The following is an 18,114-nucleotide window of genomic DNA, read 5'->3' as shown; positions in this document are numbered from 1 at the left end:
AAATTAAACCTGAAAGCTAATTGACGAAAGCCATTTAAAAAAAAAAAAAGGGTAAACGAAGGCGCCATTTGAAGGACCCTTTGAACTGGGACAGCCATCATGCTTTCGTATTAATCATCATTGGCCTTCAAGTGCAGCTTCTACACAGCTAAAGAAGTGACTACCAATCAACGTAATTTAAAAAAAAAAGGTTAACAGCGTATAAAAAAAATTAAAATTAAACTGTGAAAGAAAGATGCATTTGAAGTGACCAAAAAAAAGTGACGGAGGCCTTGTTTGAAAGCGAGGACAGCATTTGAGGCCTTCAAATGTAGCCCCTGAATTGAGGTACATTCAAAGAAGCTTAAAATGCGTCTCTAAGTAGAAATTCGAATGGTAATCATAAAATGGCTTCAGATATGGCCTTCGCAGACAAGCAGTTATTAGTGCTTGCATATTACAGCGTTGCCAGTCGTTTTTGCAAGTTAAAAAAAGACAATTTTCCTTCATGGTTGGCGCGTAAGCGCACTGTGTCTCCTTTGGGAGCTGTGTGTGGAGGACATGTGTGCCTGGGACGTCACCTCAGTCAGAGCGAAGGCCATTAAAATACCATCAAGAGTCACCGCCCAGTCCTGTGAGATCAAACAAACCCTTTGGCCTCTTTCTCTCTCTCTCTGCTGCCCCCACCCCCTTACTTCTTCACCAACTAAGTCCCCCCCCCCCCCCCCCCTTCCACAAACACACACACACTCGTGCTTATCACTGTGGTACAGTTAATCCTTCCTCCTCCTCTCCATCGTTGCATCCCTCTGGGGGGAGTCGACGGGGGGGGGGGCTCCGCCGAAGGCTAAAAAGGAGGGGGCACGTTTGCCACTTGCGCTTGCGACACATAATATGAAGCAGCAATCAACTTTGCCTCATCCCTGGGACCGGGACCCACACTGCAGGGAAATGGAGTGGTGATGATGGGCGGGGAGGGGGGGGAACACAGAAAGGAGCGGGGGTGGGGCTAAATTAACACTTGACATTCAATACGGTCAGGTCCTTAAATTGGCCGGGGCCTTCCTGAGAAGGCAATTTTCTATTCCCCAAACTGCGGCCGCGCTGCGCCGTGTGCCCGTGTCATTTGTGTGTGTGTGTGCGTATGAAGAGAGAAGGGGCGTTTTTGTGTGTGTGTGTAAGTATGTGCCCGAGACCGACTGAGACAATAGCCGCTTTCACTGTCAAAGCTTGCTTTTTCACGCCTTTTTCCCCGGCTCGCTGCCATGCGTGTAAGCCACCCAACCGGGTTGCGAGGAGGCGTTGACGTCAACCGGCAAATTTGTCGGCAAGTGGGACAAAGTGTGTCAAACACCGAAGATTCATCAGCAGTTTTGGTGGGGTTGAAGTCCGCAGAAATTGGTAGGTCGGATTGTTACCAGAACAAAAAGATCTGAACATATTACTCCAGTTCGACATGCTTTACACTATGTCGAAGTCATCTATCGAATAGCTGTGAAATTTCTGCAATAAATCCCAGAATGGTTCAGGTCCTGATACGTTGAAGAAACGCAAGTTAGTGGAGCTCAGAGTTCAAAGCAAACATGGTGAAGGGGCATTTAGCCGTTATGCTGCACACAAATGCAATAAGCCGTCAATGAAAGTGAAGTCAGCCCCAAGTGTAAATGTTTTTAAATCCGGGTTTAAAAATAGTGCTTTTCTTCTCATGCTTATGTTTGAGCTCTTTTAAAGCATTTTTCAAATCAATTTTTAAAAATCTTTTTCCTGTACAATACAATATTTTACTCGTTTTATTTACTTATGTATTTTATTTTTAAATGTTGTACTTTATCATGTAAAACACATTCAGTTCAATTGTGTAGGAAATGCGCTATATAAATAAAGCTGCCTTGCCTAATTTCAGACCACTAACAGGTGAAGTACAACACCCGAGAATCACAGCACCAGTCGCGTTGAAATTAATTGTCGCTGATTATCTGAATGCAAAAAGCCGCAGCGGCACTTGGGACGCATTTCACCATGTTCCTTCTGAAAGGGACAGGCGAGTGATTATCATGCCTCCGGTACGGCAGTTTCCCGCGAAGGCAGTGTCAAAGCGATGTCATGCCGGCCTTACACCCAACGCCTCAAACTAAAAACTGAAAGTCCGTAGGAAGTTTTCGAGTTGTACTGGAGTCACAGTCTCGATCGTTTAGTGTAAGGCGCAATCTTTGTAGATCAGTTTTTTCCTAGTCTTGGCCTTCCAACAATATCAAACGTGTTTGATATTATCACAAGCCGTTCAGTCTTTGCAGTGGAGTTACACAACCGACAACCAATAGATGAGCTCGAACAAAATCTGGAATAGGAAACTCTATCAAAAGTACAAATCGGGAAAATTTACATTGTGGTAAAAAAAATGCCTAAAGAATCGAGTAAGTAGTCTTGTCAATACTGTATCTTGTCTTTAAATGTGAGCAGGTGTGAGATGATAATTTCCCAAGGGTCTTTTTCCCGAATCTTCTGATGTACAGCTTCCAAAGCGAAACAGAGGTTGGAATGTCTGAAGTTTAACACCTGAAACTCATTGCCTCGGAACCCGTTGTGTTAAAAGCATTTGTCATTTATCATGTCATCATCTAAATGCTCAGAGCCGCAGCGGCTACAGTAAAGAGCACTCTGTCTGAAAGGGACAAGCAAATAAGTGTCATGCTTCTGATGCGACGATTTGCCGTGACGGCAGTGTGAAAGTGGCTTAAGGGTGTTTGCATATATCTGCCAGAGTGTATTTGGGGGGGGGGGGGACTCCTGTGGGCAGAGCCCCACCCCTCGCTCTAATGAGGCCAGATGAATTAGTCCAGCCCCCGTATCCCCCTTTTTTTTCCCCCTCACCCATCAACCTCACTACTCCCGGTGTACACGCGCACACCTCAACGTTGAACCACTTTCAACCACTTCCTGTTCCTGTTTTTTTTTTCCAGCCCGCCCAGACTCACCCTTGCACTTCCCCGCAGCTCTAGTTACACTTGATGTTATTACAGCTTTCAACCTGAGAGGTATTAGGCTTCCTTGAACAGATCTGACAGCATTTACAACACGGGGCGAGTCGACGCCTCTAATCGCCTCTGTGACTTCAGCTTATTACCAATTGATCCCCCCCCCCCCGCAGCAGACCCTCAACCTCCTCCTCCTCGCTTTCTCACCCATGTCATGATGCGCTTTTGCACGCCATTAAGTGTCATTCCGCTGCGGAAAGCTGGCGGTTGTTTTGCCTGCCATTCGTATCGATGTCAGTGCTTTAAATCACGGCGCAAACGTTGATCTTTACCCCTCTGGCCTCCTTTCAAGACGCGGCCGATTTACGAGGCCCCCGACCGAGGAGCGAAATACCTGAGGAGGAGTCGCCTTTTTACAAAGCCTCATCAACAAGGAAAAGAAAAGTGTTTTTTTTGGTTTTGTTTTGTTTTTTGGGGGGGAGCGGAGAAAGAACAACATATCAAATAGATTAAATGGCATGAAATATTAAAGGCCAGTCCGAGTCGCGCTCGTCACGGGATAAGACGGACGGCGCTGCAGCCAGCCACTTTACGGCTGAGTGTTTCCCGACAATGGAAGAGGCAGGTCGTGCCATTTACTGAGAAAACATCAACACGAAGTGTGTGTGTGTGTGTGTGCGTGTGTGTGAACAAAACACCTCTCCTTCCTTTTAACACACAAACAAAATTTCCCATTTAGGCCCAGACAAGGTTTTTCACTTTGCCCCGCTGTTCCATTGCCCCGATCACACAATGAATGTCACGAGACCGGTTGGAAGGGGGGGGGGGGGGGTGTGGGGGGCACAACCGAGGGCCCCCCCCAGACATGGGATTATACGAGACTTCATTGGAGGTATGGAGAGAGTGTGTGACAACACATGTGGCCCACACACACAAAACACGGCGGAACACACACACACACACACACACACAAAAAAAAAGTCACCCGGCTCGGAAAACACGAGCTGCGGGACGCCGACGCGGCCGCATTTAACAGCAGCCATTAAACGTCATTAATCCAGCAGCGCAAACATGGCAAACAAATGCTTACACATGTTGTAACAAAACCAAAAAGTAGCTAATGAGACGCCATGTGCACACACAAAAAAAAAAAAAAGAAAGGAGTTTGTGCGAAAAGGTTATCTTTGCCTTTGGGAGGGAATCGTCCGCGCATGTGTGTGTTGGCAACGTGCCGACCACGGCCTGTACCACTAGCCTCCCTTCTCCAGAACCTCCCTTCGAAAAATCCTCCTTGGGCCTCCGGCCATCACATCTCCATTGCAAGCGAAAAAATAAAAACAGTGCACAGAAAGTGCACGGAAAGAAAATGTTCTTTTCACATAATTTGGATAATTCGCGTGTAAAAAGCACTGGCAAAACATACGGATAGTCACGTGAGTCCTCAGCAAAAATGGCCGTCATTACCCGCACGACCGTAAATAAGTGTCATGATGATGATGATTTTGAGCAACAATAATAATAAGAGCAATCCAGCCCGAGTGCTTTTTTCCTGCAACAGTGGCGGCATTAGTCACATGGACAACAAGACAAATGAAAGCTTCACTGCCTTGAGAGCTCTCTTGCCACTGCTGATGGGGCAAATTGGCAGCCAGCAGACATGGGAGGAAGCTATGTGTGTGTTTGTGTGTGTCCTTTAAGACACACATAATAATCATTAAAAAAAAAAAAAAAAAGAAGCCAGCAAAAGAGTTGCCCGTCGCATTGGCCCAGCTCCAGAAGAGAACAAAATAACAGGAGTTGAGGAATAACAGGAAAAGGGAGAAGCCGGCGTGAAAGTAGGGCCCGGGTTCCTGTCACTTAGCGCGGGTCACGAGCCGTGTCACCTTCGTCTCAGACGTGCGCTCACGCCTCCCAAACGCCGACGCGGGAACGTACGCGTTTCCTCTCGAAAAAATATTCCACGAGCGCTCTTCGGCCCCCCGGTCGCAGAGTGCATGTTGACCTGCTGGCACGGCGCACACAAACACACACATACCTCTGTGTGATTGTGTGTGTGTGTGTGTGTGTGTGAGTGTATGTGTGTTTGTGGGGCTCATTAGCCTGCGGCAGGGTGGTGACATCCTGAGCGACACACACACACACACACACACACACTTTCTCCTCACATGGGTGACTTCTTTCACCGCAGGAAACCAGCCAAAAGCCAACTAAGCAACGCAGGCCTTTGGACAGCAGCCCTGAAGTTTAAGAAGCAAATCAAGTTCCAATAAATCCCTGCAAAGGTGTATTTAATCCACACGTCCGTCAATTATTTAAATATGATTAATCGAGTCAACTTGACATAAGAAACAGCGTAGTTTGAAAAAAAAAATGCCTTGCTAAATTCCTCCTCGCTTGAACGATGCAATATGCAATTATTTTTTTGAATTTTACTCTATTATTTTCTTCCTCTTTCCATGTATTTTTTTTTTTAACAAGCTCAAGCAATAATCTGCATTACAATAAAAAAATATCCGATTTATTATACATAAATGTTGGATTAGGCTTGTGCGAAAATAAAGGTAAATGAACCATGAATTAATATGGCATACAGTTTATTCATCTACTTCAGAGTAGCTAACCAGTTAAACACTTTGACTTGCAGTCTTTTAAGCATTCACTCAGACAACCTCACAAAATGAGTCATAAAGCCATAAAGTGTGTGTGTGATTTGAAAATTGTATTCTACCACATTGCAATGTCAATTTGAATTCGATGAATTATTCAGCCCTACCTTCCACCCATAAAAACATACAAAGCTAGCTAAAAAAAAAAAGCATGGTACACAACACACAATAAACTCTAACATGCTAATATTTTTCTCAATCGTCAACTGGAGCAAAAATATTGACAAATTTCGCCATCAGGAAATGGCTGGGAAAATCAGCACAATTGGGCCCCGCCGAACAACGAGGTTGACGGAGCTGAACATCGAGAACAAATTACCGTCGACGAATCATACAAGCACAGCTGCGATTGACCCTCGAACACATGACTAACTCGCTGGAATGGGAAAAAAAAGTAAGTTCTTACCGGGAAATAATGTTTTGATTCACCACATATACTGTACGGTATTAATTTTTATTGAACAATCAACAACATGGCGCGATTAAGAGGGCATCAGATTGCACCGGTTGCACGGCCAAGAAGTAAAGGAGAAAGTGCAGACCCTTTCATTGACTGCACTCAAGTCGTTCAGTGACAGAGACTCTCCACACTTTGCTTGAGCGACAGGTCCATGAGAAATGATGTATTATTGTAAAATGTGTTTTTACTGTATTGTACAGCTTGCATTCGCTTCATACCGAGAAACGCCATTTTTGTTGTGAAAGCTACAACGTGGCATTTTAAAATTGCTGTGACATCTGCGACCACTTCACCTACGACTGAAATTTCAAATCACGGCGAAACTAGTCGTCGACTGTTGGCCGCTCTTAGATGCCGATCCCTGCACGTTGCGCAACACTTCAGTCGCAATTGGGCTCGGATCGCTCTCATCTCGCTCCACACACCGCTTGCCCCAATTCATTCATCCTTTTGTGCTTTCCGCATCTTTTACCAACACAAAAGCAGCGAAAGAGAATTTGTGGTCACAGGTTATGTTTGAATAGCCGCTGACATTTCCAGACGGAGGTCCATTAAAGAACGTACATAAAAAAAAAATATGATGCTGCAACCTGGTCAAGACCAGGACAGAACCGACCGGGCCTTGCAGACCCAGGTGAGGAACACTTACTTGGGCGGAAATTACCAAACACCTCACCCAATCAGAATCATACGTTTGGTCGAGATAAAATATGAAGATGCGCATCCCAAAAATTCCTAACCAGGCTTATCTGTGATGACCTGAATTAGGGAAGTGGATGTTCAGGGACGGCTTCAAGTTCACGTTTTGGGACACAAAGCAGAAAAACAACCCACAATATGATGTTTATGTGGCGACGATTGAAGGATGCATTTTATTTTAACCCAGCCATTCCATTCTTGAACCAAATGTAACCAATGAGGGAAAAAGCCTCAAAAACAATCAACCCACAAATGCTCATAATATAAAATAGAACACACGCTGTCCTTTTAAACGCGTGTGTCAGCTCTCTGGCAACGATAACACAAACATTCTCGCATACAAACCGAGCCACCACCGTTGATGGCACTAATGGACCACCGATTTTTTTTTTTTTTCCCCCCCATCATTTCCAAGCCACTGTTTAAGTTGCGTGTAAAGCTTCAATTCAGCCTTGTTGTGTTTGGAGCTCTTTTGTGCTCGATCGAAGAAAGGATGACAGCGATCGACAAAAGAAGAAGAAGAACGTGAGATCGACAGAAGAAGAAAGTCAGCAAAGGGGAGGGAAAGCAGTGTGTCTTTTTCTTGCAAAAATCTCCTCTTTCACCTCACTGCTCTCCGCCAGCTCCTTCAGCCAAGGCCAGCCAAGAGACACTTCACCTCGCACCCGCACACACATGGATTCCCAGCCAATACACACACACACACACACACATGCACGCACACACTCAACCATACACTCCTCGTGCACGCTCACCTCTACCGTACACACCCACTCCAGCAACTGGCACAAGAGTATTTAGCCACCCACTCAGAAAAATAAATGCAAGAGCAACAGACACAAACTGGGTGTCAGCGTAGTCTCACACACACACACACACACACACACTTGACACCAGATACGTATAGGCATCTCATCTGCTCGTGTGCAACGACCCATCAAAGTCCGATATGGAAATAATAACACACACACACACACACTCACGCACGCACACAATCAGTGTGGATAATTCTGCACATGTGCATTAAATCTCCGCCGCTCACTGCCGAGAATGCATATGCAGCACATATGCAACACAAACACACACACGGTGTGTGAGCGTATCAGTGTGTTAATAGGCACATTATCACTTCCTGATCTGCTCCAAAGAGATTAATGTCATTGTCTTGAAGGAATTTCCACGACGAGATGCGTCACAATGCATATACAGAGAGGATAAAATGGGAAGTTCAGGAATAGATTTGCATGAAAATCCTGAATCATAATATAAAAAAATGTCTGCTTATCTGATCCACAATATATATATTTTTTTTTTAATGCCACAAAAATAAAAAGGCATTTTCAAGCTAACGATGGTTATGGATTAATTTGCTTTGCTTTGATTACACCATAGACTGATTTTGCTTTCCACAATATTCTTCAAAAACATTTTGTGTAAATTACAGGACATGGCAGTAAGCATTAAAACAAAAATGTTAAATGCTTTTCTCACTGCATTACAATAAAATATTTTAATGTATTAAACAACCGGATGCATAAAACTATATTTTTGGGAGACCTTGCATGAAAAAAGTTTCTACTATTGACTATTTTTCAAAGAAATATGCGAAAAAAAAGACATGATGTATTTGAAACTTTAATTTAATGAAATTAAATGGTGAATTTATGACGACAAGTTCCAGGCTTGGTAAATGTTGCAATAAAAGGGGGGTGCTCCTTGAGTTATAAAGGGGGGGGGGTTGAAACAGTACCTCGTCCAGGTCTCGGCCCATAGTCGACCTGTCGCACTTGATAGGAAGCCGCGTTACAGCACCCTTGCAGGGAGAGAAGGGGAGACGCTTTTTAGAGATAAAGCGTGCACGCGCGCACACACACACTTGCATACACACACACGCCCGCGCGCGTACAAGAGCGTGTTTTTACGGTGTTGCTCAAGTGGTGCTCACTTTGCCGCAGAGGCGGCCTGCGGCTTTGCGCAAAAGCGCAGCAGTGCGGTCCTTAATGGGCAAAAAAGAAAAAAAAAACGCGGTTGGTTGTAAACTTTGCAAGTGTCGATTTTTTTTTTCTAACCATTTAACGACCGCGGCGAGGGAAAATAATCAATCCTCTTCATTTAAATGTTTGTCTTTCCCTTCTCCCCTTCGTCAAAAAAAAAATGTTTTCTCTGTTTTAATAAAAGCATTTTTCGCCTTTTTTGAATGCAATCGAAGCTGATTTATTGATTTGAGTCGCTGTTGTCTTCTTCATGAGGCTCTTGTGCGGCCTTTTCTAAGAAGTCAACATTAACGTGTTTCAAGCGTTTTTAAGCTAACGACTGTTAATTTAAAGTAACATATAAAGACCTTAAAATAAATGTTTTTCTTTTCCCAAGAAAAAACTAAATTATGTTTCAAAATGTGTGTTTTATTCATTTAAAATAAGTTAAATATACAAAAATATGTTTAAAAATATGAAGTTAAATCCCATCTCGGTTGCTCATCTTTATACGCACGCCACTGATCTCGCCTGTTGATTTGTGCCACGAATAAATTGCCTCAAATAATATTATGCCGCTCGTTTAAATAGATGTTTCTTCCAACACTTGCTACAAAACACACGTATTTTCTGCTGTCTTAAACGTATATTTTTATTCGTATTTTATTATACATTTAAAGGCCATTTCCCTGCAGATTTCCACTCTATACGCATGTCTTATAAATATGATTTAAGGCCTTTATGGACGACTAAAACGCATCCTCCTATTTCTGCCTGTTTTTTTTTTCTTTCCTTCCTTTCACCCTCGCTCTTTTTTTTTTATAAGTATTTGTCAACAGGAGCACACAACACCCTAGGGTGCTGCCCAACACAAAGTCCTTATTAGATAATAAGAAGATGGAGTGTGGCAATGTAAATAAAGGGTAATGAGAGTGATTGTGACAAAACAATCATTTTAACAAAAAGGCAGAGGACGCAGATTGGGGGGTGGGGGCTCATTTGCAGGTGCTTGTCAATGGGACCCCAATCCACCTGACCCCCCTCAACCACATGAAGCATTCTTAATTTGCGTCAAAACGCATTATTATGCATCACTGCAGCTTTATAAAATATGTCAAATATGCACTATTTAAATTACATTCATCTAAAAAATGCTTTAAATGAAAGCCCATCGACTGCTCGAAAGTTTCTCCCACTTTTGCGCCCCACATGCTTGTTGCGCAACCGTGACAACGTGTGCCTGGTACGGAGAGCCTCGCAGGTCCTGCTATGATGGACTGCAAGCCAACAAGCATTATCTATCTTTACTGGCTCCCCCTCACACACGCACGCACACACACACACACACACACACACGCGCGCGCACATCCAGACACACACGCACAGATACACGCCCGCACACAACTGGTGCGGCGTTTCGTCCCCTTTCTTATCCACCCGAAACTTCAATCAAAAAACAAGCGAAATAAAACAAACAACCGATTTCCTCAACAATTAATACAGTAGAATCATAAACGAATAGATCTTAACATCCGCGGGAGACAAGCAAAAATATCGGGGCGTACGGTGGTTCTTCACACCGCCTCCGTCCTCCGACCACCGGACAACCGGTGGTCGCTAGCGGCTCCTCCGCGCTCACGTAGCAGCGCTGAGGGCTCCCTGCCTCGGCCACGTGAAGTCAAATATTCCGCTCCCAGAGATGGAGGTTTTAGAAAAGCAAAGTCCAGCAATGAGGTTTAAAAGCAACCACGAGCACCATGTAACCATCACATTGTGCGAATTTTGCATATTCTTTTTTGGATGTTTTGTATGCATCCGTTGTTAAACACACCAGCAGCAGTTCAAAGTTTGACAATACACTTTCCCCCATTCAACATTGGGACAACCGCAGTGTTGTGAGGGAGAAGATGGGGAGGAGGAGGGGAGGGAGTGTCGTCTTCATACCTGCTGGGACATTCTGTAGAGGAGGTTGCCGTCAGTGCTCTGCTGCTGCCATGTCCCCATGAAGCCCGGCTGCTCAGCACTAGGCGGTCTGGTGCTGAACTGCATGGAGCTCTCGCCCGCTCCCCCGGCGCCCACACCGCCGCTGCGACTACTGGAGGGCTCGCTCTCGGGGCCGGCGGCGGCTCCGTGGTCAGCCTTGGCTGCAGCAGGCTGAGGAGGAGGCGGCGTGCAAGGCGTCTCCGGGTCACTGCCGGTGGTCGTGGTGGTGGTGGCGGTGGGCTCCTGTGGGGCTGTGTGGCGCTCACTGCTGCCTCTCACATCTGCCTCCTTGGACTTGATGGGAGAGAGAAAGGAGGAGGGGGAGGGGGGTGAGGTAAGGGGGAGAAAAGTAAGTGAAGGTGGGCTTTTTTGGGGTTGCCCTCCCTCTTTTGGCTTGGGGGGGGGGTCGGGAGATGAGTGTGGCCAATTTGCAACGGGGCCTTGAGTTGGCGGTGATGAGGACACGCAATGGGGACCTGCCCCCCCCCCCCCCCCCCAAAAAAGAAGGGGGGGGACTTTCTAGACATACACACACACACAGATCAAAACACATCGAAAAGTGCCATCAAAACACACTCAAGAGTGCATAAAAAGCAACGCAAAGCGTCTTACCATCAACTCCGTGTGTGTCCCAGCAAAGTGAAGATGAGTGGGAGCGCGCCGCGATCTTCCTCTCTCTCTCTCCCTCTCTCTACTCAACTCTCTTCTAAGCTCTCTCTCTCTCTCTCTCTCCCTCTTCCTTTTGACCGTGTCCTCCTGCCTTCCTTTTCTGTCCTCCTCCTTCTACTCTCTCCGTAGTCCGCCGAGGAAGTGGACACAGCGCCTCAGCCCGACTCGTGTGTGTGAGAGTAAGTGTGTGTGTGTGCTGCTCCGGACTGAGATGCTCAATGACATCGCGCCACACGCTTCCTCTCTCTCTCTTTCTCTCACTCGCTCCTTCTCTACTCACACACACACACACACAGACATGCACACACACTTCCTCAGCTCGGGGTAAAGGAGGCGGGGGCAAAGTGAAGGAGGGAGAGGGGTGGAGGGATTGCTGGTGGTTGGGGGGAAAGGGAGCGGGGGAAGAGGGGGGTGTTTGTCCTGCTGCCTCATTACCATGTTTGCTGCGAGCGTCACGCACAGACACAAACACACGCACATACACTCCCCCGGTGGGACCGTCCCGACACATGCGCACACACGGTCACGTTCATGCACTTCAAAAAAGCTTGTTTGTTTAGTAGCATATGTGGTCAAAACATGGAATGTTCGCCAAATATGTCAATTTGGGATTGAATAAAAAGAAAAACACTGTTATACGGAGACTCCCAAAATGTATCCCCAAAACACGCACCACACCTATTACTAAACAATACATTTTTTATTAAAGTATGTCCAGCTTGTTTGTACATTCCAAAAACATGCATGTTAGGTTCACTGGTCCCTAAATCAATGCTTCTCAATCATTTTCTATTACACCCCCCCACACACACCACGCCCTCAAAACTCTCTGTCGCGACGACAAATAGGATCAGTTCTCTGAAAAAAAATTGTACTTCTGCATAAAACTGTGTCCTAATTATCATGGAAGAAATCCAGAAAAGAAAGAAACATAGACCAATTTACAACAAAGAATAACTTTATTAACGTTGTTTTTTAGTCTCTATATATTTTTCCATGGTGTCTCAAGGTTTGTTGCATTCATATCTCTGTACTGTACGCATACACGGTGCCCCAAAAAAAAATAAAAAACTACACTACACCTAAGTGGTAATAGTCCCTGCACACACTCTGACAATGAGGGCACCCATGCCACCTACTGTAGTGGATGTGCAATTACACTTTATTCTGGTATGGCACAAAAAAAGGGGGGAAAAAAAACATGTTTCATGGTCATACGTGACCCCGCCCTTGAGAAGGTCTGTCTTAATTGTCCTTATTTCTGAACACAAAAAAACTATAGGTGAACCTAAAAAATTCAAGGCAACAAACAGATTAATATAAAAATATTAAGTTGGGCAATTCAACGAAATATTTTAAGTCTGCCTGTTGTGGAAATTGTCTTTCCTGCATTTCACAACAAACAAAAAGACAGAACTAATTCTGCCTTGTATTGCGCACAACTTAAAGATACTGTATAAGCAAAAACAACTCAGCAAATTGTTTTGGAGTAAACAACTTGATTGTTTGGTTGTGCCAACTAACATTGTTGCCATCCATACATATCAATAATTTTGAAGTTGTTCCAACATAGATTCCTGTTCTAGCTCCAAAATATACAAGTTGTGTTTTCTTACAGTGTATAAGTGCCCTGCAATTGACTGGCCATCAGGCCAGGGTGGCACGAAGTCAGCTGGAATTGGCTCCAGCAAACCTAATGAGGACAAGTGCTTAGAAAGGGTTTTCAAAGGGTGGATCATAAACTGAAAGGGGTCCCCAGACCTCATCTCAGCGATTTTTTTTTTCAAATTAATAATATTTACAGGGCATCTGATCCATTCTTAGATGTGATCTGCAGATGCTCAATGTGTAAATATATGTGAAATATCACATTTTGTGACAAGATTTACATTCAAAAACTCATTTTTAAACATGCAGTTTTTTAACAATGCAAATTTTGCATGTAAATGTCTCTAATTACACCCCAAAAAAACACAAGCTCGCCAACGAAATAAAAGGGGGTGAAAAAAAGAATGGATACACTTGTTCTGACAAAAATCCGCCGCCTTTGTTTGACTTTCCGCGACTCTAATGAGAGACTAATGGAACGCAGGCAGTCTGCCACCAGCACACACACATGCACACACACACTCCCCCCCGCAGAGGCTCACGGATTTTAATTAAGAAAAAAATGAGGAAGAGGTTCCATTTTAGCCAAATTGGTCCCCACAGCAGCAGCAGCAGCAGTCAAAAACCGAGGAAGTGGGGGGGGGCGCACATTCACACAAACACACACACATACACCACCAGAGCATAGATCTACGCAAGCTAGAGTGGGTCACATCTTCAACAATGAAGACATCCCATCTGCTGCTCCTCCTCCTGATCTTCTTTCCCGCCACCTTTGGCCTAAATCAGCCTTGCCACCGCCATGAAAGAAATGACATGAGCCCACCTCCCACCCAAGCCTCGTCACCAAGGCGAACTTGGAGTCAAAAGAGGCCAAACTGCACCTAAAATTGCATTTCAAAGCAATTTTTTTCATGTTGTGCTCGACTGTTGACCTTTGTTGAAATAGTCACATTGCAAGAGACCAACTATTTATTTCCTTAGACATGCAATTGTTTTGTCTCGTAGATTGTAATGGATTGCTTAATATTGTCACCTTTTAAGAAAATGATAATCTGTGTAGAGCCCAGACCTCAATCCAATTAGAAAGTGATGTAAAGAAATTCCATGATAAAAAAACAAAACAACGCTTTTGTAGATTAATTGATTTAAAAAAGTGGACTGATGGAACAATTTGAAAATTGCACACGATGGCATGTAATAATTTGACCTTTAGAGAAAGCCTAAGCCTAACTGAAATGTGTGGGGACGACCTGAAGGGGACAATATGCCCTCTCAATCTGATATTCTAGGAGCACTCCTGCCACGCATGTCAATTTTAACTTCTTTTTTAAATTTTCCCTGTGGTGGAACTGTGGTTAGGCAACTGGTTAGCACATTTGCCTACAGTTCAGAGGTCGTTGGTTTGAATCCAGGCTCTGGCCTTCCTGTGTGGACTTTGCATATTATACATGCAGCCGGCCTGGTCCTTATACCCCGTAAACACAAAAATGTACAAAAATGTATATTTTTCTTCCCTCATATTTCTTACCTTTTCAATTGAAGTACAAATTTTCAAATGTGAATATTTTTTTAAAAAGGGTTAAAAAAAATCATTCATTATGTTCCAATTTTTTTTCTTCCACTAGAAAGCCCTGATTTTTTACTATATGTACAATATTCCATTGCATGTAACAAAATGATTGATTGCCCACCAACAATAAACTCAGCTGTCAAGAAAATTATAACACCAAGCACATTTTCTTTTACAATTAATTTTCTCACCATGTTTTAAGAGTGAAATGATTCATTGTTTTGTTTTTTGTTTTTTTTAAATATTTGACAACCCTACTTTATTAACATGTCTGTTTCAAAATCTTCTCCATTGTATCTTGTCAGCCGGAAATGTGTCGCGTCTTGTCCCTGCAGCTTTACTGATGTAAAATGTGTAATGCATGGAACTCAACTTAATTAGATGAAATGAAAAGATGGAAGCTGACATCCACATTTTTTTTCCATCATGTCTCGGAAATGTACTTCTTCTTTTTAAAGTTCAAGTGGCACTCTTGTGTTTCAAGGAAAGCCTGGTGGCGCAGCATCTGGTTAATAGCTGTCCTTTGTGCACTCACCTAGCATGCTGTTAATGGCGAGGATGACAAGAAAGAAAGTCAAATGATGGACAAGTTTGCAAGGAAAATGACAAGATGCTGCTGGACAATGTAAAAAAAAAAAAAAAAAAAGAAAGACTACGCAGGTTTCTTTTTTAGAAAAAATAATGGGAAGTGCCACCACCAGCCCCCCCACCAGCACCCTCAGGGAAAGGGTCCATGACGAAGACCGTATAATTAACTAGAGGCTCAGCTACGGATCAATTACCAGACAAGCAAGTGATAGGCGAATCAATGCAAGATCATCAGCCTCGTTATCAGTGTTGCAACTCATTAGAGGAAAAGTGAGGTAAAGAAAGAGGCAGATGATATCGGGGTGGGAGAGGGAGGGGTCGAGTAGCTTCAGATTTTCTTTTTTTTTTTGGGGGGGGGGGATTGGTGGCAGTGTGAAGTCCATAAAGACAGAGCGCAGCCGGCTCTGCGGCAACAGCCACTGAGGCTTGTATGGATCAATACAAGAGTGGCTGTGAGGTTAAAGCTCTGCCACTGCATCCTTATTCCCCAGACACACACACACACACACACAGACAAACACACACAGACACGACAACAACGCCTCTTTAAAAAAGTCTGCATCAGCTCAATGCTCTCATCTAGCTTAATAGTGTGTTCTTTGGAATGAGTGGAACAAAAAGGCCCCGAAAAGAGTTTTGTCAAATTACGAATTGTACCATGTCAAGGGGATTTATGCCTATTAGAGAAGTAACACTCAATAAACACAAACACTGACTTAAGCAAATATTTTTTAGCAACTGGTTCTATGCAATGGCTCAAGGCTGCTACTGTCTGTGATCTTTAGCTCTATATTTTCGTTAACTGATAATGAATTTAGTTGATGAATGAGTGAGTTTGAAGTGGTCTGCCTTATAGCTGGAGTAAGGACTGCTACAGTCAGTGGCATTTTGCTAATGTTTTTATCTCATCTGGTGTGACAAAATTGAAGTTAATTATTATAAAGTTTTAGTTTGCAGTGGTGCTCTTTAACTAGAGAGCTCCCAAATCTTAAGGCGGCGAGCATGGCTCAGGGAAGCTACTGTCTGTTACGTTTACCTAAAATGGTATTTTTATACTAAATAAAATTATTCTTCGTAGTTTTAGTTAGTTTGTTCTTTTTTCTTTCGTTATTATTGTCTGTGACTTTTAACTAACAGTTTTATGTCAACTATGACCTGTAGCTATTATGTTTAACTCTTTGAGCGCCGTTGACTTGAAATGTCATCAACGGGAATCCTAATGAGGAGCAGCAATGCCTGAAATTGTCTACGTTCTTTTTTTTAATGGGCGGAGAAAAGTCTTGGCCAGGTCTGATTTTATCATTATGTTGGGAAAGTTACAAAAAAAAACAAAATAAAAAAAAAAACAAAGAAAAATTATGGCCAGCAGATGGCGGCGTTGGGTCAATTTTGGTTGAGATCACCAGGTATCAATGGAATGCAGAAGCTCATGAACATGGCATATCTTTGAAATTTCGATCTTTACAAGCAGCTTGTGAATGTTCAAAACATTTTTCATGTTCAATCTACTTCAAAGAGCGTCACAAAAGAGAGAAAAGATGACAGGCAAGTTAAATTTAGCAGTAGAAGCAATGACGTAATGTACGCACATACGTACACACTACTAAATACTACTACTTCTAAATACCATGCAAATAGTTGAAGTGAAGTTTGTCAAATGTGAAATTGTTACACTGGTGATTATAGTTTTTTAATGCATTACCTTGCCATCAAAAGCACACTTTCATTATTGTGGTTGGTATTTTATAGAAGAAAACATGTTTGAAGCGTCATTAACCAAAAATTATTAGCATCAAAGTCATGTGCGCAAAAACAACAGACACACGCACAGTCTGGTGATCGGTGAAATAAAAACAGTATGGGGCACATGTCAATGCGTCTGTGGGACTGCAAGGTACACAACACTGTTTTATTTTTTTCATACTCGGCTACCTGTCAAGAGTGCGGCGCCTGCGTGTGACGTGGTACAGGTTAAGTCCGTTCTCGACGTCGTTTGGCTGACTCAGACCGACTGGGTCGATTAAATATGCAGACGGGAAACAGGCGATGCCCAACGTTAGTTTGTAAGCTAGTTCGAAGTTTGAAGTGGTTTTGCATAGTGCAGATGCTCCCAAGAAGACATACACATTCATTTTTATAATGGCCCAAACAATTTTTTTCATTTATATGGCATAAAAAGAGCAACAACATAATCTGAGAAAAGTTCATCTTCATAGTGAAACTGTCACACTTTCTCTGGGAAAACCATATTGGTTAGCTCAAGTGATGAATGGCCCCAAGTGGGAGCACATGGCTCAGGGCTCCTATTGTCTTTGACCTTTGGCTAATTTTCTGTGTAACTGCTTTCACAAAATTGTAGTTAGTTGGTTGTTTGATTGGTTGGTAAGTCTGAAGTGGTTATTGCTTAGCTTGTGTGTTGCTGAGACCCAAACAGGAGCATATGGCTCAACTGTCTAAAACCTTTAGCGAATTTCTTTGTCAACTGGCCTTGCATGGTTTCTTTTGCTAGTTAGCTAGTCAGTCGGTCAGTTAGTTAGTTAGCTAGCGCAAGTTTGAAGTGATTTCTTTAGAGCAGATGCTTCCAGATGCTTCCACGTTGACGGCATAAAGAGCGACAACACAATCTGAGAAATCCCATTTTCCAATTCAAACTGTCACACTTTCTCGGGGAAAACCACATTGGTTGGCTCAAGCGACACCTGGCTGGAAGTGGGAGCCCACGGCTTTGGGCTACTGTTGTCTTTGACCTTTGGCTAATATTTTGTGCTAACTACTTTTACACAACTATAGCCGTGATCTAAGCAGGAGCACATGGCTCTGGGCTGGTACTGTCAATGACCTGATTTATGCCTTAGGGATAGGGATGTTCACACACATAAATCTGCACTGTGTGCATTTGTCCATGTGACAAGGCATGGCGTGTCGATCAGATGGCACTGGG

At 43.6% G+C, this 18,114-nt stretch overlaps 1 protein-coding gene across 5 annotated transcripts in view; it reads right to left on the bottom strand.

Annotated features, from left to right (window-relative positions):
• Positions 1-18,114, bottom strand: part of bnc2 (basonuclin zinc finger protein 2) — a 197,542-nt gene that overhangs the window by 98,840 nt on the left and 80,588 nt on the right. For 2 of the 5 annotated variants that reach the window (XM_086034330.1, XM_086034337.1), the window contains exons 2-3: positions 10,697-11,029; positions 8,530-8,592 (exon numbers count right to left, since the gene is read on the bottom strand). In XM_086034330.1, the coding sequence (XP_085890456.1) occupies positions 8,530-8,592; positions 10,697-11,029 (396 nt within the window). Of the gene's footprint in view, positions 1-8,529; positions 8,593-10,696; positions 11,030-11,347; positions 11,509-18,114 lie in introns of those variants that run through there. The other 3 variants (XM_086034332.1, XM_086034334.1, XM_086034331.1) reach the window with 3 other exon arrangements.

This window comes from Filicampus tigris, chromosome 6 (assembly GCF_054856515.1).
Source record: "Filicampus tigris isolate MCC_2025a chromosome 6, RoL_Ftig_1.0, whole genome shotgun sequence".
NCBI classification, from domain to species: Eukaryota; Metazoa; Chordata; class Actinopteri; order Syngnathiformes; family Syngnathidae; genus Filicampus; species Filicampus tigris.
This window is presented reverse-complemented; position numbering and strand designations above follow the sequence as displayed.